A 25,910-nucleotide genomic window follows, 5' to 3' on the forward strand; every position below is an offset into this window, starting at 1 on the left:
AGCGCATTTATTGTGTATGGCCATACACCCAAAGCGCTTCACAATCATGAGGGGGGTCTCTCCACACCACCACCAGTGTGCAGCATCCACTTGGATGATGCGTCGGCTGCCACAGGACAACGGTGCCAGTGCGCTCACCACACACCAGCTGTTGGTGGAGTGGAGGTACAGTGATAGAGCCAATTTGGTGGAAGGGGATGATTGGGAGGCCATGATCGTAAGGGCCGATAGAGGGACTTTGGCTAGGACACCGGGGTTACACCCCTGCTCTTTCACGAAAAGTGCCATGGGATTTTTAATGACCACAGAGAGTCAGGACCTCGGTTTAACGTCTCATCCGAAAGACGGCGCCCACTGACAGTGTAGTGTCCCCTTCACTTTTACTGGGGCATTAGGACTCACACAGACCACAGGTTAAGCGCCCCCTGCTGGCCTCACTAACACCACTTCCAACAGCAACCTAGTGTTCCCTAGTGGTCTCCCATCCAGGTACTGACCAGGCTCAGCCCTGCTTAGCTTCAGTGAGTAACCGGTCTTGGGCTGGCATTCTGTCTGAGTAATGTGTTTGCGGTGGAGAAAAATTTTATTTGCTTTGACGTCATTGCTTCGTCTCCTCCTTTGGTAGCAGAGCTCACATGATCACCTGCGTAGCCACTCATTTTGTGGCAGCATATGACGACATGAGGTGCTTTATTAGATTAGAATTACTTGTCACCAACGCAGAGAAATTATTTTTGTTCCTGGGCATAAGCTGCACGATACATAAACATTCTTGCCTTTCACCTTAAAGAGGAAAAAGTAGTGCTTATATTTCTAGTTAGCAACTGCTACCTTTGAACTGGTTGGATTTGCTATCGTTTTGACTCCTGGTCGCTGTTGTGTGCCTCTGATTAGCAAACGTTGGAAATATACTCTAAGCCAACAATCACATTCTCAGTTACACCACATTCACACATCATCATCGCTGGTTGGTTATGTGTTCTGCCCCAGCCTGAACGAATGCATGCATGCACGCGCACACACACACAGTGTTCTCAATTACAGTAACGCGCATTTTATTGTCCGTAACGGTAATGGCGTTGTAACGGGGGAATCAGCAATTGTTTTGATTAGTTGTTACTGGAAAAAGGTAATGCCGTTTATTTATAGCGCCATTATTCTCATCAATGGTTGTGACATAATATATATATGTGTGTGCATTTTATATAATCATTGTATTTAATACAAACACATACATAAAACTACACAGAACTGTCACATAGATATTTCAATGTATAGATAATTTGTATCATTTACATATATATTTTATTTAAATATAAATAAACATTTTCTCAAATATATGCATGTGTGTATTTGTATATACATAATAAGTATACATGGATCACCATAAAAAAAATTTAATTGTATGGCATTAATCGTGATTAATCTTTGAATCGCACTAATAAAACCTTTTTCTTTTTAATTAAAAAAGGGATTTAAACAATTATTTCATCATTTAAGGACAATATAGTCAAAGCAATGATCAATTATCCTGAATGAACAGAGTCTTTATGACTGAATTGTAAATTTTGAGTTTTGTATAGATGATTTTACATCATTTCATGCTTTAATTCTTATTATTTGATGATGTGTTAAAATAAAAAAGAGGCTTAATAAAATGAAGATATTTATGAAATGAACACAACTGCAAAATAGGAAAAACCACAGATCATCCTGCAAAAATTGGTATTGGTTAATATTGGCAATACAATGGAATGACCTTGAATGTTGTTTTGAATATTAATTAGTAAAAAGAAGATTCATAAGTTAATTATTTAAACATAGGCAACATATAACAATTTGTACTATATCTAAAAGTACACAAATTATGAAATAATATAGTAACAATTAGACTAACCTGTCCATGTACAGCATAGAAGGAAACTCGAGCTTATTGTGAATCTTCTCAGGTCGGCCTAAGGCTTGATTAAACTCAAACCTGGACAGTTCAAAGGTCAAAACGGGTGGAAGCTCTGTGAACCAATGCTGGAAAAAACAGGAATAATTAGCATTAAAAAACAACTCAAACATTTAAACTTTTTGAAGACTTGATATAAACTACTTTTTTTCTCTGAATCTAGTTTTTCTTGAAAAATCAATCTAATTTGATTGTTGCAAATGCTTGAACAACTTAACAAATGCAGCATTTAACCATATTTTACCATACTTTTGTGTTCAATAGAAGAAAAAAACTCAAAAAGATTTGAATGTTCAGTTTTAGGTTAACTAATACTTTAAAAAACTTTAAAAAACTTACAGAAAAAAAGGTTTTGAATACTAATATTTGCAAGCTCGCTACTTGTGGTATATTTAAGGAGCCCTAATATAATTGCATTACATTGTGAAACATATTGTAATGTGACATGCCAACATTGCAGAATGTTAAGGTGTTTACACTGACTGTTGCTCCTCAACTCTTTCTGAATCTAGTTTTTCTTGCCTAAACGTGACCCTAGATCTTATGTTAATTTATTTGCCTGTTTATTTACATGGACAATACACTTGACATGGTTATACAAAGACAATCGGTTTCACGTACATAGGACATATAGCATAAAGCTAATTTGCAGCCCTCGTCTCTGGTTAGGCTTTACATAAACAAAGAAAAAACAAAACACAATACAACATGTACAGTATATACAGAGCCCTAAACACAAAATGTAAGTCAACCTGAATACTAAAGAGAAAATGTAAACCTGACCAACCTTATTTTGCATAACTCTTTGAAACTGAGCCTTTTAAGCTTTGATTCAAATTGTGCCGTTTCGGTTACTGTTGCTTTAAATGGAAAAGAGATTGGGCTCCCTGGCTTATTTTAATAAGAGGGTGGAGCTATAAATGCCTATGTGTCAGCATAGTGGAAAATTAAAAAACAGGATTAACCTTATCTCTGTGAAATACAGAAAATGTCAAAAGAATTGGCTCAGAAGAAGGTAATCTATGGATACTACAGTGTTAATTTGTGCATCATAAAATCAGCATTTATAATGGCTCATAGACAATGACGTTATCTTTGGCAGGTATGGCCAGAGATGGGACTAACGTGTATGATTGTGAGATCCATCTTTTCACACAGCGTACGCATTTCCTTCTGGAGCATCAGTGAGGGTTTAAACCTTTTTTTAACAGTAGTGTTTGAGTCTCTCAATCATCCTCAATGTGAAAAGATGGATCTCAGTCATACAGTCACTGCTGGAAAGGGTTCAGAGCAGCAGAAGATGCTGGAAAACAGAAGAACCTGCAGAAGATTGAGGATTTTTTTGAGGAACAGGAGTCAGTTTAACTGTTCAGAACAAACAAGAGACTCATAAACAACCATCAATAAGCAGAAAAATCACTTGTAGATTATCAGGAAACCACACACAGTATTCAAAACCATAGGTATTTAAATTTTTGTCAAGTGTTATTTTGAAAATTTCAGCTACATTTTTGTGTAGTGAAATATATTTAAACATCCTTTATGTAAAATATCTTGCTCGAGACAATACAAAAAAAAGCATGCATTTTGTATGATCTCTCTTATTTTGTTCAAATTATTCACATTTTAACATATTCTTCAAGGGTTTTGTAAACTTTTGAGCACAACTATACATGATGTACAGTGTACCACAGTGATGCCCCATTCACACATGCGTCAGCGCTTCACATTTACTTTAAAAGGGTGACATCAGGCATTGCCGAACTGCATTGTGGATCCGTTGGCACAACTTCAGAGGCGTTGCTCGCTGGAGAAGTTGGGACTAGCTCAACTTTTCAAGCGTCGACGGAAGCGTCAGCCAATTAGATCGTTGTATGCAAATACTCCTGCTGGACTGTGGCCTATTGCTGACTGAATTTCATTGGCTGACGCTGCTATGATGATCGCTTTAGCCCCAACTTCAGACACGCCTTCAGTCAAGCGTTGCCGCTGAAGCCCCGTGTGAATGGGGCGTGAAACTAAAACTGGTAGTAATAATGAACACTTTTCACTTAAACACATATTTAAGGCCATACTTCTTTACCTCTACTTGAGTGCAAAAGTGTAGTCAGTACTTCAACTTTTACCAGAGTTGTTTTAAACAGGAGTATCTGTACTTCTATTTGAGTAAAGAATGTACTTTAGGCATCTCTGGGTATGGCACAGTAGCAATAGCAAACAGCTGCGTCTCAATCAGGGCTGTCTATGCTAATGGGCTGGGCTTTTGCCCTCTGATGACATGTACAAAGGGAGAATGTCAATCAAAGTGTTTCTGCAGACTGCTTTTATAAATGCATTGTTTTATTATGTGCCAAACTGTACCCTTATAAAAGTGATTTTTGCATAATTAGTCCCCTTTCAAGTAAACTTTTTTTATTTCTGTAATTTTCTATACTAAATATGTCAAAACTTTTTTATAGTAATGTACATTTGGACGTCTTTAACATTTTTATTAGTAATTTTATTTTTATGCTTTAATTCGAGATATTTAAATTGTCAAATATATTAAAAGAAAACGTATTTATTTGGCTTTCAGATGATGCATAAACCTTATTTTTGAAAAATTGACACGTATGACAGGCCCATAGCCAGGGTGGGAGGTCAGGTAGTTCGATAGACTGCAAGTAAAGAATTTGCCCCCCATATGAGCTCATTTGTCCCATTTTTGACAGTATGCCATCATAAATTGTGAAAATAACCGATAGAAGAAGGCTTTATGACAAACTTAATTTTTAATTATTCAAATCAACAAATTCTGACTGAGGAATTGTGCTGGCCAGTTTGTTATTTACCTACAGACTACAGTTTTTAATGTTTTAGTTTGTTTTTAACAGGCTTTAATAGATTCCTATTTTTTAATGATGCACCATTATAAATTTGTATTTTAAAATACAATTAGTATTTCCATACTTCTTTTAAAAAAAAAATTATTTAAAATTATAATCTCATGACATTATTTATAAAACTGTAATAACTTAATTTAAATGCACATTTCTAATAAACACCTTGTGGAAAAACAATATGGGGTAAGCACTTGTAAGATATATTTTCGTTAAATCAAAAAGTGTGGTTATGAAGCTAATGCAGCTTTAGATTAGTGCTTAAAATGTCACTAAAATTCAGTATTTGAACCTCATAATTTAATATAAATTGAGGAGAATAACTAAAAAGCACCACTTTTTAAGAAAAAAGAACACCCATTTCAATAGGCTTGCTACAGGTCTGTATGACTGGTTTTCTGCTCCACCATCCCATGTCTTGAAACTTTTTTACTCAACAACAACAAAAATCTATATTTAGTAATCTTTTAACCCTGGTGTTGCTCCATAAGAAGCTCCGCCCTCTGTGCTGACAGCTGTAATGAGCACTAGTGACCCGACCACACTCTGAGCCCTGAGAGAGAGAGACTTTCATGAACATCCCAGAATACCATCCACCAGAGGATCTCCTTTATTTGCGCTGAGCTGAAGTAATTAGCAGAAAGCAGCTGCAAAGGGATCTGCCCAGGGCACAACTGATGACTGAAAAGCCATTATGCAACATCTCGGTCAGAGGTCACATGTCTTAGTTTTTTTTCCTTTCACCTCAAAGGCTGTCACTGGATGGAATATGGAAATGGTTTTCAGGCTACAAATGGTGGAATGGGATGAAAAAGAGAGAGAACGAACCTCTTGGCCTGATTTGGCGGAGTTTTCTGCAGAATGCAAAGACTCGATTTCTCCCTCTATCATGGCGGCCTCTAAACACTCGTGTAGATCTTTGAAGCCGTTCACCTGGAGAGGATACTGGCCAAACATCTCGGTGTTTTCAAATTTCTTTCCTATGAAAACACACACATACAAAATCTCATCACTGTCTTTAAATAAAATCTGTAATGTGCTCGGTTTAATGTTAATCTTCTCTTATCCATGTAATCCCTTTATTTAGTGGACGCCATAAGGATACAATGCTGTGACAGTGTGTCGTGCAAAAAAGAAAATACACGAACAAACATGAAAATCCTTCAAGGTTTAGATCGGAAACATAAACGCTTTGACAACAAAAAAAATGTAATGCATTAGAATGCTAGAATGTGTTGCTTTTTCCGTAGCAATCTATAATAAGTGTTATAAGTAGGGCCATAGACAGAATCTGCGGACAATATTTGCTATTTCTGCAAAGAATTTTGTAAAAAATCTGCAGATTTTTGTGGAATTACTTTGGAAGTATTGTAACTGAAAACTTAATATATATATTTAATTAAAAAACAATACCCTTTTAACGTTTATTTAAAAAACAAATCTAATTAGATCCACTTATTTGGTACACAAAGCAAGTCTATAATTTAATATATCTACTGAGAAGACAGAAAATAAACTGTATTGTAAATAATTCAAATGAACATTCATATTAGTCAATAATATTACTGAAATTAATTGAAAAACTGAATAAATATAAATTTACACACATTTACACAAGTAAATAAATAGACTCAACGGTGGACTAAAAATTTGTGGAAATCTGCGGATTTCTGCGCATGCAGATTCTGTGTGGGCCTAGTTATAAGCTTTTACAAACCAGCTCAGTTCAAAAAGTTCATTTGCATAAAAACAGTGATGCATAAAGAGCAAACTGACGACAGAAGAAGGCTGTTTGCTCAATTATTTGCTTGTGGCATTTCTAGGAAGACAACAGATACTACATTATGAATTGGATTATGAAACATTGGGTAATACAAAGACATGCAAAATCAAGTTGCAGTATTGACCTTATACTAGAATGCGGAAGTGCGCCTGTTATCGCGATTGTCTTGGAACTTCCGATTCAGTCGCCTATGGGAGAAATGACTAGGAATAATAAACGACAGAAAACGGTCAAACTGCTTGCTCTACAAACAAATGTTTGCATGACTACACAGACCAAGTAGAATAATATAATAAAAAAATATCAAATTGCAACATCAAGCAGCGTAACGGGCAGTTTTTAACGTCAAAAAATAAATGGAAGTGAATGAGACCGGAAGTCTCAAGCCAAAAAGAGTCAAATGGCAGCGCCCGCTCGTCGGTGTAGAATAAGGTGAATACATGAACTGAAAATAAAAACTAGATCTTGCAGATAAACCTTTCTAATAATATTAATAATTCCTTACATTTATATAGCGCTTTTCTGGGCACTTAAAGCGCTTTACACATAGGGGGTAATCTCCTCATCCACCACCAGTGTGCAGCATCCACCTGGATGACATGACGGCAGCCATTTTGCACCAGACCGCACACCACACACTAGCTGATTGGTGGAGAGGAGACAGAGTGATGAAGCCAATTATGCTATGGGGATGGTTAGGAGGCCATGATGGACAGAGGCCAGTGAGCAGAATTGGCCAGTATGCCTGGGTTAAAGCACAGACTGTAAAATATATGGACATAGTGTACGTGATGTCACCTATAGGTTTCTGAAGAGTGCAAAAGAAGCCACAAGTAGGCGCGGCCAACAATCACCATTTTGTAAGCGCGTTATCGGACCCACGGCGGGATACCAAACAAGGACAAAGAGGCAGAGAGTGAGCGGAGCTACAGACACCTGCAGGCATTTTGCTTGGACCTGGCTTAGACACACTTTACTTTGGGAAAACGCTTAAAACTTTATCACCTGCGACCCGTTTGTGTTCTGACCACATATTCTTGGCTGTACACTATATCAATAAAGTGTTTAGACTTAAAACACTGTAGTAATACATTAAGCCACTAAACATTGTTCTTATGACGTTTTTCAACAGGAGGATTACTTCCAAACACTTCAGATATACTTCAGATTCTGTGGTAGTAAATGCAGTACTAATGATGAAATCTAGCATAACACTGTATGATAACACTTCAGATGACTGTGCTAGAGCCTACAGCTAATCAATCTGTCAGATTCTGGAGTGCATTACAGCTCTAAAGAACATTATAAATTATCTTAAATAAAACAAATGCATTAATAGAGATGGTTTACAAGTATATAACTTTACTTACATGGGAAACGGAGGCCACGTGAATGGTTTGTGAGCACAATTAAGTGCACACAGCATCCCATATCATCTGAAAATTTTAGGAAATAATCCCAAAAGGCAACTGACTGTAAAGCCACTTAAAACAACACAAAAATATGAATATGTTGAAATCAGTGGCTAATCTGTCGGAGTCAGCTGAGGTGAAGTGACGGCGACCAGCGAGACCTAACTGTCAATCAAGTGGCCACTCCCTTAATTATGCAAACTTAATATAACCTAATAAAAAGGAAACTGATGAGTTATAAAAATTCACCCCCCTCACAGTTGTCATGAAGGGTAATATTAGCTTTTTTGAACCAAAATCTTTCTTTGTACCAGGCTGTAAACACCTTTTTTCTGCTGTAAAGTTGGGCATTCTAACAGTGGGCTCAATTGAAATTTGCTCTATTATGGAGCCAAGACTAGCGGAATTTCAATGAATTGCAGTTTCAGTTACTTCCGTATTGGCCTCCCGAGGGAGAGCGGGAGGTTGCCGCTTGCGCTAAACCCTTACACTTTTCGAAGGACATCCTGGGATTTTTAACGACCACAGAGAGTCATGACCTTGGTCTAAAGTCTCATCCGAAAGACGGCGCTCACTGAGCATTATAGAGTCCCCGTCATTATACTGGGGCATTAGGACCCACTCAGACCGCAGGTTGGCGCCCCCTGCTGGCCTTACTAAAACCACTTCCGGCAGCAACATAGCTTTCCCATGTGGTCTTTCATCCAGGTACTGACTGGGCGCAGCCCTGCTTAGCTTCAGTGAGTGACCATGTGAGAATTGCAGAGAGCTAGCTGCTGGCATTATACTCGTGTGTAATGTATTTATACATACACTCACGGCCACTTTATTAGGTACATCTGTTCAACTGCTCGTTAACACAATTTTCTAATCAGCCAATCACATGGCAGCAACTCAATGCATTTAGGCATGCAGACAAGGTAATGAAGCGTTTCTCCCTAAAAGCCTAAGCAAAATGCTAGCAGGCGTCTGTAGCTCCGCTCTCGCTCCGCCTCTTTGCCCTTGTTTGGTATCCCCCAGTCAGTGTTGTGATGGGCGAACAAAATAGCAACGGTTGGTCATGCCTACTTGTAGCTTAATTTGCGCTATTCAGAAACCTATGGGTGACGTCACGGATACTACATCCATATCTTTTACAGTCTATGCTCTAAACAACAAACTAAATATCTGCAGTCTTGGCAATTTAAACTCATAATATTTGACATTTTAGCAATACATTTTACCGAATGCACTGGTGCAAAGCTAAAGCACACATTCACATAATGTTGGATATGTCGGTGAACGTAAACAGTCGGGAAATAAATGGCATGTAAATTAGATCCTCTTAAACATGAAGATATTGAAATGTTTATTACAACACATGTGATATTGTGCAGTTCTGTGAATGCACGCAAAAATAAACAAAACAAGCGTGCAAACATAAATCTCAACCTCCAGACAAGGTAAAAAGGTCACCTGCCGAACATTCTGCATGTAACCAGCTGTGATCGGTGCTGTCATGTTTAATAAACTCTCATTAATGACTGCTAGATTGATTTAATACTACAGTACACCAAATTACATTAACACAAGGTCGCTTCACTTTAACCAGACTCCCAGAGCTGATGGATACTCACCCTCCAGGACGCCCACAGCCAGGAAACGTCCATAAAACAGCTCAACCATCGGGTTCTTGGGTTTCTCTCCCTCCCTGTGTGAAAAAAGAGCAAATATGGAGTCACGCGGGGATGGAAACGTTGTAAACTAGATTCGTCGATGTCCTTTGGCTGTAGGAGTCACACTGGGACTGTCTTCAGCGGGTATTTAACGGCACTAATTGAAGTCGTACAGGTTAATGTACCACATTAATCATCATTACAGTCCGTTCCAGCTGTGATGCGATCATACATCATTATGAAGGATATGAGAGAGAGGAACACGGATGAAAGCATGTCAGATTTTCAGGTAGGTGTATAAAGTCTCACCTGTCCTCTTCTGCTTTAATCTGAAACGCGTCCTCCAGCCAGTCCAGAAGTTTATGGGTGAACTCGCTCACATCCTGCTGGGCAAACAAACACAGCAACTCAAAATCCAGAACAACTACATTCCTGCTTGAAATCATCTCAGCTGGTCATAAAACTAAACCTTTGCCCTTGTTTGTCATTTAATGAATGAAAATAAGCCAAAACCTGGTCCAAAATAGGAATAAAAAAAGGTCACATGTATCATATTAATAAAAAGGTCAGGCTTGTTTATTTTTATCAATAAAACAGACTGGCACAATTATTGAAAGCTTTATGAAAAGAAGCTGTTTTGTACCGTTTAGCTTTTTCCCCTGAAGACCACTTATGATGTTAATCTAGTTTTCTTGAAAACAAAAATAATTATTTTGTTTCACATGTGCCTTATTTGCTCATCCTAACAATGAAACAGACTACTTTGGCAACTGATTCGCTTAGACTTTTAGGTGTACTGTAGCTTTAAAGCAATATATTGTTTCTTAATCAAATTACTGCTGATATGAAAGCTATATGCATATACACAGACGTATGCAAATAACACATTTCGTAATGTTTTTAAGTGAAAGCTAAGACAATTTTCAAAGATTAAGTTTTCATTTACATTACTGTTTACATGGGGTTGGTAAAAATATATATTATATAATTATAAATAATATTATATAATTATAAAATTATGGTTTTATTAAGTAATAAGTGTTTAAAATAATCCAAAGTAACAGCAAAGAAATTTATAATGTTCCACAAAGATTTTAAATAAATGTTCTGAACTCCATATTCAAAGAAAACTGAAAAAATACACTCACCGGCCACTTTATTAGGTACACCTGTTTAACTGCTCGTTAATGCAAATTTCTAATCAGCCAATCGCATGGCAGCAACTCAATGCATTTAGACATGGTCAAGACGATCTGCTGCAGTTCAAACTGAGCATCAGAATGGGAAAGAAAGGTGATTGAAGTGACTTTAACCATGGCATGGTTGTTGGTGCCAGACCGGCTGGTCCGAGTATTTCAGAAACTGCTGATCTACTGGGATTTTCATGCACAATCATCTCTAGGGTTTACAGAGAATGGTTGGAAAAAGGGAAAATATCCAGTGAATATCTGTGAGCTAAAATGCCTTGTTGATGCCAGAGGTCAGAGGAGAATGGCCAGACTGGTTCCAGCTAATAGAAAGGCAACAGTAACTCAAATAACCAATTGTTACAATGCTCGGGATTCCGCATACGCAGTCTTTCATACATTTCATACATTCCATTACATGTGCGTACGCAATGTTTTAGTTTAGTAATGTTTAGTAATTTCAACACAAGTCTTTGTACATGAGGTCCCAGGTGAGAATAAAAAGGCTAACAAAAACAAAACATTTCCATCGATGCATTCTGAAAATTATTAGTATATTCGTATGGTATTATATAAAGTATAAGAGCAAGGCAAATCTTGATTTCCTAAGATATTGTTTTAGTGACCAACTCAAGAAACTTACCTGCTGAGACTCACTGGACTTGAAGGCATCTTTGAGGATCTCCACGGCCCCGGACGGGTCCACATACTTCCGCTTGGAGCCCACCAACAAGGAGAAGAGATGCCTAAGCTCCTGCATGAAGGGCAGGTTCCTGTGCTCCTATGGGAACATATACAGAGAGCAAATTAAAATCCTAAAGGCACACAGAAAAACAACATATCCTCCCAGAAACAGCTTAAACAGTAGGACACCAAGGTTTATTTCCAAGGAAATACACAAGTAATAAATGGCCAAGTTAAAGTGAAGGTCTGTGTCATCTAAAAGCAAAAAAATTATTTATTTAAATAATAACTAAATAAATAAAAACATTTTGTAGGACTTGCTTAAGACACACGTTTAAATATAGTATAAGAGATTTTCCTGATGACAGCAGAAAACAAAATAAAGCCCTTTATAAATTAAAGTTTACTTGTTAATGTGTAACTATTCATTGAATTACTGTGATGTATTAATTAAATACATATACTTACAATATGCGTAGGGTTAAAATGTGGGTAACTTGCATTAAATGATGCATAATTATTGTAATTACTACAGTAAGTACACCGAACAAGGACACCTTAAAATAAAGTGTTACCAAAAATGTAAAAAACCACTTCAAAATTCTCAGTTTCTTTGTATATACTGGATTCATTAGGTAAGAGTTTGAGAAAAAAAAGTTTAATTCTCAAGGCCTGATTACATTAACAGAAGTACACCTTACTAGTACCAGGTTGGACCCTCTTTTGCCTTCAGAATTGCCTTAATCCTTTGTGGCAGAGATTCAACAAGGTACTGGAAATATTCTTTAGAGATTTGGTCCAAATTGACATGATAGCATCACGCAGTTGCTGCAGATTTGTCAGCAGCACATCCTTGATGTGAATCTCCTGTTCCACCACATCCCAAAGGTGCTCTATTGGATTAGGATCTGGTGACTGTGGAGGTCATATGAGTACACTGAACTCATTGTCATCTTCAAGAAACCAGTCTGATATGATTCGCGGTTAATGACAAGGTGCGTTATCCTGCTGGAAGTAGCCATCAGAAGATGGGTTTACTGTGGTCATGAAGGAATGGACATGGTCAGCAACAATATTCGGGTGGGCTGTGGGGTTGATAATGCTCAGTTGGTACTAATGGGCCCAAAGTGTGTCAAGAAAATATCCCCCACACCATTACATCACCACCATCACCAGCCTGAACTGTTAATACAAGTCAGGATGGATCCATGATTTCATGTTGTTGATGCCAAACTCTGACTCTATTATTCGAATGTCGCAGCAGAAATACAGACTCATCAGACCAAGCAAAGTTTTTCCAATCCTCCATTGTCCAATTTTGGTGAGCCTGTACGAACTGTAGCCTCAGTTTCCTGTTCTTAGCTGACAGGAGGGGCACCGGATGTGGTCTTCTGTTGCTGTAGTCCTTCCGCCTCAAGATTGGACGTGTTGTGTGTTCAGAGATGCTCTTCTGCATGCCAAGGTTGTAATGAGTGGTTATTTGAGTTACCATTACCTTTCTATCAGCTCAAACCAGTCTGGCTAAATGTCTACATGCCTAAATGCATTGAGTTGCTGCCATGTGATTAGCTAAACAGAAATTTGCATTAATAAGCAGTTGGGCAGGTGTACCTAATAAAGAGGCCGTTGAGTGTTTTTGTCAAATGAAAAATCATTTAGTGCTTTTTCTTTCCCAGAAAATAACAAATGACCAGAATGACAAATGCTTTCATTTGTTGTGATCGAAAATCTTTTTCCCCTTAAAATGCTGATTTCTTAACTTCTTTTGGCAACAAAAGTGGTTTTAAACAAAGGATTAGAGCATGTGTGCATCTCAGGTCAATACTGCACTGTTTCATTGCTGAATGAATCTGTTTTTGAATGCATTAAGTAAGTAAATGATTAAAAAATCCACTCATTAAAACAGTTGTTGGTTTCATTTCTAAATGAATCAGCCACTTTGAACGAAACACTTGAATCTGGAGTAAACCAGTCAAGGTCTACAAGGACAAAGATATAATAAAAACAGCACACTAGTCAAAATAATAATTATCATTATAGTAATCACCCAAAACAATTTGAGATATCAGTATTTTGTCAATTTTGAGCACTACTGATCTTATGGCAAATCTTAAATCTTTTTAAATTAATTTTCGGAAGTTGATCAGTTGGGTCTATCTGACTTCAAGTAGGAGATTTACACACATCTCAATGCCATATAGGGGTCAAAAACCAATCACACCATCTGGATTCTCTTCATCTGGAGGACTCTTTTTAATTGATAACAGATTAAAATCCAGCCTGAGCTTCTCTACTGACCCAGTAGATGAAAAGAACAAGCAATAAAGGCGGAGAAAAGGATGAATTCAGAGCTCCGTGGTCTTCTATCAGCGGATGAGGTTAAGCTCAGATTAGCGGTCATATCTGCTGACCCCGTTCACAAGCTTAGGGCCCCCAGAGAAAGAAGCTGGAGAAAGAAATCAGCTGGCCTGCTGAGCCGGACATCGAACACTTCTTCCTCTCCTTAACATATAGTGTGGAAGAGCCGATGTGACAGCTACAATACAGGGACCTTGAAAAGCCCCAGCTTTGGATGAGGGAGAAATCACTGCTTGCAAGAGTGCGATAATGTCACAGCATGCAACTGAGGCTTTCAAACCAGGTCAGGCAAGGTCACACTCTCCTGAAAGTATGTCTCGGTGAGAAATGGAAGCTCTTATGGCATGTGAGCTGTGTTTAACCACTGTGGACATGGGGATCGGGGGGGAGCAATCTCACCTTTTGATTGCGGGGCAGGTCCTGCATCCGTGCAGGAGGGGAATAATGCAACACCAGCCTCTGAAACTCCAGCAGGTTAAAAAGAGACTGAAATATAGAGATAAAAACAAAAACAGATAAATATCAGTATTTGAGAACACAGTGCACAAGCTTTCAATGTCAACATAACCTTGGCCGAGCAGCTGTTTTGAAAGCAAATTTGGTTTAGTTTTTTTGTCTTAAGCCTCGTTTTCACAGAGCGGCACACTCCTGTTGGTTCTCAAGCTGGAAACCTGCGCTTGCGTGTGTTTTGATCCAGGAATGCAATACCTAGTTCAACCACAAACTTACATACTGCACCTTTAAATCAGTTTTTCTTTAAACGTGCCCTATAATGAAAATCTGGGTATACCAAGGTATAGTAGAATAATTAAAGATCAGAATATGGAAATGGGCTTACTGTGAGCCTTAGACAGCACCATTTCCTCGTTCTCATTTAAATTCTCATCATAGTCGTTGTAGTAGTATCAGTATAAGTAGACATTGTAGTAGTAGTAGTCGTGGTTGTGGCTGTAGTAGAAGCAGTAGTAGTTGTTATATAAGTAACTTTCTGTAGTAGTAGTTGGTGTAGCACTTGTGATTTATTATTATTGTTGTCAGTTATTACTGTTGTCCTTTCTTTCTTTTTACTCTCATTTTTACTATCATACATTAATGCGCATTGTTGTTACTCCCTACCTCTGACTGGTTTCTTTCTATATGTTTTATCTATATCTGTGACACTTGCTTCATTTATTGACTGTTATTGTTCCTTATGTATGTACTCTGACCTGTCCACTAAGTTACCTTTACATGCATACACACACTCACACGCACACACTCACGCACATACCAGTACATGACTATATTGTTGTTGTTTTTGTTTTGTTTTTGTTTCGTTGCTTTGTATTTGTTATTTGTTGACATTTTCTTGTATTTGTATGATTTTTGCATAATCTAATAAAAAAAATAAATAAATAAATAAATAAATTCTCATTTTAAAGTCTACGACGGCCCAATCAGAAGACATAACAAACTGTGACGAGACCCATGGGCCATGCCCTCAGCATTTGCATGTTTGCCAAATTTGGGTCATTCATCCGGACCTGACGAGCAGCCTTGTCAATAAGCTCTGAGATCATAAATATGCATGCCTCATGCTGCGTTTGATGAGCAATGTCTTCTTGTGACAATAATAATTTTTCTCCCTTAGTCATTCTTAAGCTTACATTTCACTTACTACGTATACAGGACTTTTATTTTGAAAACGCGAGCGCCAATTTGTTTACTGTGCGTTACTGGCCAACAACAGCATGACGCACGTTCAAACCAATCGGCAACTTCCCGCTCTACCTTGTGAAGTAAATGAAACTGCAATTTGACCCCATTTGACCCCACTGTTAAAGTGGCCAACTTCACAGCAGAAAAAGGTGTTTACAGCCTGGTATAAAGATCGATTTTGGTTCATATAGCTAATATTACCCTTCGTGACAACTGTGTGGGGGTGAATTTTTTTATAACTCATACGTTTCTTTTATAATAGGTTATATTAGGTCTGCATAATTAAGGGCGTGGCCACTTGTGTGACAGCTAGGTCTTGCTGGTCGCAGTCACTTCACCTCAGCAGATTCTGTCTGATTAGCTGCTGAACTCCGCAAATACATCGTATTTTTGTGTTGTTTTATGTGGCTTTACACAGTCAATTGCTTTTTGGAATTTTTTCCTACAAATACAGATGAAATAGCATGCTTTGTGCACTTAATTGTGCTCACAAACCATTCACTTGGCCTCCATTTCTCAGGTGAGTGAAAGTACTTATATACCATCTCTATAAATGTATTTGCTTTATTTAAGATCATTTATATTTTTGTTTAGTGCTGTAATGCACTCCAGAATCTGACAGATTGATTAGCTGTAGGCTCTAGAACAGTCATCTAAAACGTTGTCATACAGTGTTATGCCTGGATTTCATCAACAGCCATGGTTTCCGCGACATTCACTTCTTCATGGCGGGGAGCCACACCAAAGTTCATTCTGCCATGGCTACATTGCAGCATCTCTTTTAAAACATCAGTTGTTTTTTTTAATAGCGGGTTATAATCGCACCAAAACGTATTAAAAGGTAAGTGAATTATAACAGCGCGAACGTTTCTGTAACCGTATTAGTGCTGTGCGCTATTTGTTTAACCCTTAAAGGTTATGTGCCGATTGACTGACTGATAGGTGGGTTATGCGTGAGGCCAGCAAACACGACATGGCTTTCAGTTATGATGAACAGTTTCCGTGATATACTTTTATGATACCATAGTATACTTTATAGATAAAGGTCTATGGCTCTGCATATTATGACATTATCTTTCTGGAGTTACTTCACTTTACTTCAGGACGCATTAATGCCGCTCTGTAGGTCTATTAAAGACATTTATAAATATTCCTAGCAAATCTTATAAAATAATCGCAGTAAATCGCACTTCAGTAGGGTTTATTTAAAAACGCACAAGAAGATCTGCACTTGAGCAGCGTATATTTAAAGGTTTGCAAGAAGTTTTGTGCACGAACAGAAAAAAATCTGCAGCAAGCAAAGAGATTCACATGCTCGTGTTAATGTAATGTGTATTGATATAGTGCATTTATTGTGTATTACATGAATGCGATCTTGACTTGTAATACTGCGCTCACGACATTTGTTATTGAAATAACGTCATAGGTAGTTGGTTGATCCGTGTAAAAAAAGGCCTGCCTCCACAACTGGAAAAAATCCTAGAGGAAACACTGAATAGCCTTGCATTTACTTACACAGACTATATCTTAGGTGTTTGGAAATAATTTGAGTTTTCCTCCTGTAGAAATATGTTATAAGAACAATGCTTAGAAGCTCAATGTGTTACAACAGTGTTTTTAAAAGTCTAAACACTTTATTGATATAGTCTACAACCAAACATGTGGTCAAAACACAAACGAGTCTCAGGTAATGGAGTATTAAGTGTTTCTCCCATAGGAAAGCCTGTCTAAGCAAAATGCTAGCAGGCGTCTGTAGCTCCGCTCACACTCTGCCTCTTTGCTCTTGTTTGGTATCCCCCGGTTGGTGCAATGACAAGCGAAAAAAATGTCGACGGTTGGCCATTAATAATAATTCCTTGCTGTGTTTTCTTTGACTATAGCTTCAAAATACAACATGACACATCTCTATCACTCTCTTTTGTCAAGTTTAATTATCCTTAACTAGCATTTATCCACAAGAGATCTGGCGAACAAAATAGGTTAACGTTACTCTGATTGGGTTTATATTTGTCAGTGTTCAGCGTGCATCATGCTGCGTGTGCGTGTATGTATGTAAAAACGTCAGAGCAGAGCTCATTAATATTCACGACACGAGCCATATATGGTCAATCATGGACCTTCTAATTCTGTGAGTATTTTATGGAGTAATAAATGAGCTTAACAGAACATTCCTGGAGATTTTTTTTAACTTACCGAAGCCATAAACCTACTATGTAGATATCAGAGAACAATTTAAATCTTAATTTTAAATCTTAAAATCTTTAATTTTAAACCACTACAGTATATGGCACCTTTAAAATGTGGCAGGGGGCAACAGATGAAAATGTGCCCCTGGAGCTAACTCTGGCATATTTACTGATTAATGAGCATTGTCCCTGTTAAATCAAATAAATAAGCATAAATTATAAGAAGAAGTGATCATTTCAAAGCGAAAAAAACATTATTTTACTTACCCTATCAGCAGATTATTTTGCTTGTTTTAAGGAAAAACTAACTTAATACATTTTATGTTTATTTTGTCTAGAAAATGCTTTTTGATTTAAGATTTTTCAGATATTTGGACTAAAAACTAAACAAAAAACTCTAGTAACAGTTCCATTTAGCAAGTAACCGAGCGACATTTAGCTTCATTTCAAACTGACATATTCATTTACATAAATTAAACCGAATAACTGTTCTCCGCATGTAGGCATGGGTGTCCTCTGGGTGCTCCGGTTTCCCCCACAGTCTAAAGACATGCGCTATAGGTGAATTGAATAAACTAAATACGCTGTAGTGTATGTGTATGAATAAGTGTGTATGAGTGTTTCCTAGTACTAAGTTGCAGCTGGAAGGGCATACACTGTGTAAAACATATGCTGGATAAGTTGGTGGTTCATTCTGCTGTGGCAACCCCTAATTAATAAAGGTATTAAACTGAAGGAAAATGAATGAAATGGAATTAATTCTTACTAAAGCTTTGATTGTATTGAAGCGATCATGATTAAAAAAAATTTTTATTATTAGTTATCTCAATTACAACAGTGAACAAAATACCCTTGACAAAAAAATCTAAAGAAAATCATTCATCAAGAAAATTAACACAACATGTGGTGATACATTAGACAAAACAAGAACGCTGCATATGTTTTCCACAATGGCATTTGGCATTTTTCTGCCACTAAGTTGAAGTGTCACGACAGAATGGCTGTGTGCAACACTGACTGACGGCTTGTGTTCAGTGACAGATTCACACATTTGCCTTCTCCTCATTCAGATCTATAAACCGTGAGTGCTGTGAGAGTCAGAGCGGCTGCAGCTTCTACAGGCGTCGGGTTACACACAGGAGGTAAACAGCATGTGACAGTACTCAGAGATCATTACTCAGCTTCATGTTCTGACATCGTGTAACAGATACAAACAATCAGCTGAAGTCACATTCAAAGCTGTTGCTAATTATACACACACACACACACACATACATAAGTGCTAAGTTGCATAGTAATAGCAAATAGCCTACATTTAGACTAATAAGGAAAATTAAATGTAAAACCAAGCGAGTATTTCGCATTAAATCAACTTACTTTTTCCTCAACATTGTGTTTTATTATACTGCAACTCAAAGTAAGAGACAAAAAAAAAAAATTCACAGCTTTGTCATTTTTAGATATTAATAATTCTTGCTGTATCAAGAATCTCAAACACACATTTTCAAAATTAAGGGATATTTGTTTTTCTTTTACATTTAATATCCCCATTTAAAATTGAGGAACTTAAAATGACTTTTTTAATAAAATAAATATCTTATGAAAATGATTTAAAGGGCACCTACGATGAAAATCAACTTTTGTAAGCTGTTTGGAAAGAACTGTGTGTAGGTACAGTGTCCACAGGTATATTGGGGTGATTTAAATCCAACAAGCTTCTTTTTTAATTTTCCTGAAGTTAAAATAGGATCCAAATCCCAGTAATTATGAGTCCTACCGCAACAAGACGTAGGAGTGCGGTTTTCTCCACCCAACGAGTTGATTGACATGCGCCATGTTTCAATAAATTAAGATTCAAATATTTATTCCAATTCTCTGTGATTTTTATAAGTTTTAGAAGTTTAAAATGTTTTTAAAGCAGTATGTCTGAAATAAAGACTTAATAAAGTTGTTTGTAGTAAAATCGCTATCTAATCCTTAACCGCTTCAATTACCACGATCGCATGGTAAACTCTAACATGTGTGTACTGCAAATGCATTTGTGTGAGAATCATCATTTCAGAAAGGCTTGAATAAACTTCACCACAAATAGATGAAATACACTTACTTGGTATTTTTGACTAATAAGCTGTATTTCAGCTTCATCCGTGTCTGTCTCTATCACTGACTGCTGTTTATCTTATGTTACACATGATAAGAAGCAGACACGCACGTGGGAACGGGGAGTGGGAGGAAACAACTCATTAGCATTTAAAGCCACAGGCTACAAAACAGCTACACTGTATTCAGACACCAAAGTGGGTAGATTCTGGAGGCTATATTAAATGATATGATGGGTATTTTGAGCTGAAACATTCTGGAGACCCCAAAGACATATCTTACATTTTGTAAAAGGGGTAAATTAGGTGCATTTTAAAGTAAAACGCATTCAATATTAATTTTACACCATCATACAGGTTACATAACCCTCATAAATATAATTTTAAAACTTCAACAATATAATTTAAGGTTAGAAAAGTTTTACATTTATTTACAGTATTTATTTAAAAAGTAATTAAAAATTTTTTTTTAAAGGAACAATCCAATTTTTTGATTTGGAAATACAAGTCACTTAGAGTTAAACAGATGAGGTTTACCATGTTTAAATTTATTTAGCCGATCTCCGCGTCTGATGGGGGGATTTTTAGCTTTAGCTCACTTTTAGCTTAGCTTAGCACAATGATTTATGCTAAGCTAAGCTAAAAGTGCTCCCACCAGACTTGTAGATCAGCTGAATGGATTCAAAAATGCTAAAACTATGATGTTTAACTCTAGCTGTACAATAAGCCTATTTCCAAAAAAGTGGAGTATTCCTTAAAATATGTTTGTTGATTTTAAACAATGTAACTCACATTTGCAGAATAAAAACATTAATTTCCCCAAAACTCAAATATTTCTTTGCTGTAGTTTAGTTTAACATACATTTTCATTGTCTTCCATTTGCTAATTTCTAGTTCTCTAAACATGAATGAACACCTTTCAGATACAAAAATAAAATTTTATTTTCTACAAAATAAATATACAGACTCGAACACCTAATGAAGAAAAATATTTGCACAATAATCTTGTATCACGACCATAATCAGCCAGACTAAAGAAATCACTTTAAAACATCTAATAATACACAATTAAAATGTATGAATGAAATTGTCGTTTGTTGATCAGATAAGCAAATGCATTCCTACAGCTGACACTGACCTGTATAACAGCACTGAACCAGCAAGTGTTTCCCACATTCTTCAGTCCTACAGGACAGTTCTCCATCCTCTTGCGCTCGTGAGGGTTTGGTGAATCGCTCCACACTTCAGTGTGTGTTCGCTTCAGGCTGGCCTTGTTCTCTGCGATGCTCGCCTCCAGGACTCTGAGAGACAAAATACAAAACTTCACTTCTAGCTGATCTCTCATGACTAAATCAGTTATATTTTACCATTATGCATGTCAAAATTACAAATGATACAGAATTACAAAGTTACAGATGATTTGATATCGGTTCAGTAATAGATTATAACTGGCTGATATGTCAATACAAGATGTGCAGCACCTGAAACTACGGATACTGAAAGCCTGTGCGGGCATTTCTCCCGTGGTGTTGCTATCAGTGTGTGAAGAGTGGGAGAAGAAGGTTGCATTGACAATACAACACAATGGGCAGCACATTGAACACATTTTATAAGTGGTCAGAAACTTTTAAATAACTCATGAAAGAATAAAGTTACGTTAAAACCAATCACATCATTGTTTTTCTTGTGAAATTCCCAATAAGTTTAATGTGTCAAATGACCCTCTTTCTATTGACAAAACAAAAGTTGGATCCGAGATGTCCGACTTCAAAATGGCCACCATAGTCACTACCCATCTTGAAAAGTTTGTCCCCTCACATATACAAATGTGCCACAAACAGGACGTTAATATCCCCAACCATTCCCATTTTATTAATGTGTATCCACATAAATGGCCCACCCTGTATAATGTTCACAGCCCTAATTACCATGCTGGTTATGCGATATGTTTTACACTCTAATGATGCATTATTAAAGATTTTTGAAGTGCTTTGTACTCTGCATAACATTGTGCAGATTTTTATTCTTGCTGTTTTCGTATATATTGAAATTGGCAACAATACCAATAACATTGACCAGGATAAATGTGAAAAGGGCACCTGCTGATGGCCTGCTCTTCATCGGTGATGCCTGTCTCCCTGAAGGCTCTGTTTGACTCCTCCAGACTGAGAGCGATGGCCCGCTGGAGGTCATCTTTATCATCTCCAGTCAGGTCAATTACATCTGAAAAAACAATAGCAACATTCAAAATGAACAAAGAGGAATAGCAGCAAACAATAAGGGTCTGTCATTTATATTTTATTATTCATCCATTTATTAGTCCCTTTATTAATCAAGGGTCGCCACAGAGGAATGAACCACCAACTTATCCAGAATATGTTTTACAAAGCGTTTGTCCATCCGGCCGCAACCCAGTACTGGGAAACATCCATACACACTCATTCACACACATACGGCCAATTTAGCTTGCCCAGTTCACCTATAGCGCATGTCTTTGGACTTGTAGGGGAAATTGGAGCACCCGGAGGAAACCAACGTCCACACGGGGAAAACACGGGCTTAATTGTTCTCTGTTCAAACCACATGAATTTGAACTTAATTAATTTGTGCTGGGAAAACATGAATTGTGTGGAACCCTGCATTTTCTTTTACAGTTTATATTATATTTACACGCAGAGATCATGTGAAATTAAATGTACATAATTTGTTATTTAAAAAATACAAGTTTTATACTTTATTCTATTTACATGACTTAATTGAATGTACATTTTATACAAGATTTTTTATAGCATATTTATATATATTTTATGTTAGACTAAAAATACTAGTGCCTCACAGTCCAAATACATGCACGATAAGTGAATTGGTTAAACTAAATTGTCCATAGTGTGTGTGAAAATTTGAGAGTGTATGGAAGTTTCCTAGTTCTGGGTTGCAGCTGAAAGGACATCCACTGCATAAAACATATGCCGGAATACTTGGCGGCTTATTCCGCTGTGGCGACCCCTTATAAATAAAGGACTAAGCTGAAGGAAAATAAATAAATGAAAATGTTTTGGGGGAAAACTTAATTTTTTTTTGTTCAAACTACATAAATTTGATAAGTGAACTTAATCGATTTCTGTTGGGACAACATGTATGAATTGTGTGGAACCCTGGATTTTTTTTACAGTGTATGTTATATTATAATTATATTATATTTACACACAGATCATGTGAAATTAAATGTACATAATTTGGTATTTAAAAAATACATGTTCTATTTACATGATTTTATTGAATGTACATTTAATATATAATTTATAGCATATATATATATATATATATATATATATATATATATATATATATATATATATATATATATATATATATATATATATATATATATATATATATATATATTTAATGTAGAAATAATATTACTATTTATTATTGCAATTTATTATATTATCAAAGGCACAATTGTTATTAAAAAAAATTTAAATTAATAGTTGTTTGTGTTAGTGTTTACAGTTTTTGTGTTAAGCTTTACATTTTGAAAGAAATTCTCATGTTTAAAGTTAAAAAGTTTCCATTTTATGTTATAAAGTTATATCACATAAAGTGAAATCACATTTTATTTGTGAAACCCAAAATGCATAGCAAATTATATAAACACATTTGATGTGTTAAAATAATACTATTTAATATTGTGCTTTAATATATTATCAAATGCACATCAATTCTACTTGCAACATAATTCAAATGAGGAGCTCTTTGTTTCAGCGTTTGCTTCTTGAATTTGAATAGATTTTTCTTAAACAATTTTTAAAACAAGTTTAAAAATTGCAATTTATTATAGTTTTCATATCTTAAAGTTGTCCCATAAAAATAAACGTGACTTGACTATTGACTGACATATTAAAAGCATTAGATGTTTGCATAATAAACACATGAAATGTACCAATTATAAGTATATAGATGCTATGATTAAGTTACAAAACATGTCAATTTCTTTCCCGTCAAAATTTCCTGAAAAACTACAAAACCGAACAAGCTGTCATTAAGATTCTGAACAATCTTATTAATCAGTTACGATCAATAACATGAAAATGTAAATAAGGCAGCTCAAGAGGTTATAACACACCATCACAGTGATACTGAAAATCCTGAATATCTCTTAAGCACATGTGGAGAGCTAAAATAAAAACATGAGGCAGCAGGCCAAACTAACATTCCCCCTGTCAGCATTTCCTCAGCAGTTTCATCATCATTTAAAACAAGCTGGGAGGATGTTTCAAGCTCTGGCTCTCTGAGATGATGTGCATGTGTTTCTAAAAGATCTGCCAGAACTCCCACTGCTGCGAGTTACATGATGTCTCACTTCACCAGAAGAGGAATTTCAGCAGGGCGTGTGGCATAAATATTCATTCTCCAGTTTGACGCAGCAGTGCTAATTCACTCCTGCAGTTTAGAAGTTGCAGGTGAATACCATTAAAAAACAACTGATATTTATCATGATACATCCCTAGTAGACTGTTTATATTAACAATTGCAAACATTAAGGTTTTTTTTTTACATTATGCTTGAATATGCAAATGAGGCATGATTTCATTAAATATGCATACATTTATAACAAAACAAAAAGAACAAATTTTGCTTCATTTTCAGACATTTTAAAGACAAAGGTTTTTACTGATGGGGTTTTGGAAATTTATTTTTATCAAATCTTTGCTGAATAAAAACGTATATGATCAGACAAAAAACATCTCTCTCTGCAAACACTTTCAGAATAGAGATATGAATAAAATTGTGCAGTTTAGTGTATGCAAGCACTGCTAAAGTGGAGATTTACAGCTTATTGCAAGAACAAAAACTCATTTTGAGAAAACAGCCTTTAAAAACATGTATTGTAATTTAAATCCATCAACACAAACTGAAAAACTGCAACAAAAAAAATAAATAGTTAAAGTGTACTTTAATTGTTGTATTTACATCAGATGGGTTTTGGTAAGTTACTTAAAAATGATTCATTTTGTCTAAAAAAAGTAATTTAATTACTTGACTCAATATTACTTAAAACACGAATTGACTTTAGAGAAAGAGAGAGTATTACAATTGTATGTATTAAATGTATTACAATTAATAATACATGAAATACATAAAAATCTAAAGCAAGTTAATCTCAACAATAGAAATATATCTAATTCTGTCAAATGGGGTCTTTAAGCTTATTACAAAGACATGTAATAATAAAAAGACAACAAGTTAACAGTATTAAAACACAAAATGAATCATAAAATGACACCATATTTCATATATAAAATGTACTGTTACTATTTCTCTCAATTCATTGTTTTTTTAAATTATGTTCAGTCGTCTTGACAAATGTGCCCTTTAATAAAATTAAATAATTCTAAAAAAAATCTCTCTCTCTGCTTCTCTGAATTGTTTTATATAGGACTGTTAAATATATGCTCACCGGCCACTTTATTAGGTATACCAGTCCAACTGCTCATTAATGCGAATTTCTAATCAGCCGATCACATGGCACCAACTCAATTCATTTAGGCATGTAGACGTGGTCAAGACGATCTGCTGCAGTTCAAACTGAGCATCAGAATGGGGAAGAAAGCTGATTTAAGTGACTTTGAACGTGGCATGGTTGTTGGTGCCAGACTGGCTGGTCTAAGTATTTCAAAAACTGCTGATCTACTGGGATTTTCAGGCACAACCATCTATAGGGTTTACAGAGAAATGCAAAGGCCTTGTCGATGTCAGAGGTCAGAAGAAAACGGCCAGACTGGTTTCAGACCTGATGGAAAGGCAACAGTAACTCAACAACTCGTTACAACCGAGGTCTGCAGAAGAGCATCTCTGAATGCACAACCCATCCAACCAGATGGCAGATGGGCTAAAGCAGCAAAAGACCACATCGTGTGCCACGCTGGTTAGCTAAGAACAGGAAACTGAAGGTACAAATCACACAGGCTCACCAAAATTGGACAATAGAAGAATGGAAAAAAAATT

The 25,910-nt window shown here is 36.3% G+C and overlaps 1 protein-coding gene across 35 annotated transcripts in view; it reads right to left on the reverse strand.

Annotated features, from left to right (window-relative positions):
* usp25 (ubiquitin specific peptidase 25) overlaps nucleotides 1-25,910 on the reverse strand; it is a 74,822-nt gene that overhangs the window by 40,340 nt on the left and 8,572 nt on the right. For 18 of the 35 annotated variants that reach the window (XM_068223768.2, XM_073913730.1, XM_073913721.1 and 15 more), the window contains 8 exon segments: nucleotides 21,998-22,121; nucleotides 21,037-21,199; nucleotides 14,315-14,401; nucleotides 11,517-11,654; nucleotides 9,996-10,072; nucleotides 9,648-9,721; nucleotides 5,665-5,816; nucleotides 1,898-2,025 (listed from right to left, as the gene is read on the reverse strand). In XM_068223768.2, coding sequence (XP_068079869.2) covers nucleotides 1,898-2,025; nucleotides 5,665-5,816; nucleotides 9,648-9,721; nucleotides 9,996-10,072; nucleotides 11,517-11,654; nucleotides 14,315-14,401; nucleotides 21,037-21,199; nucleotides 21,998-22,121 — 943 coding nt within the window. 35 annotated transcript variants of the gene reach the window in all.

The sequence above is a fragment of the Danio rerio genome, chromosome 10 (assembly GCF_049306965.1).
Source record: "Danio rerio strain Tuebingen ecotype United States chromosome 10, GRCz12tu, whole genome shotgun sequence".
Classification (NCBI taxonomy): Eukaryota; Metazoa; Chordata; class Actinopteri; order Cypriniformes; family Danionidae; genus Danio; species Danio rerio.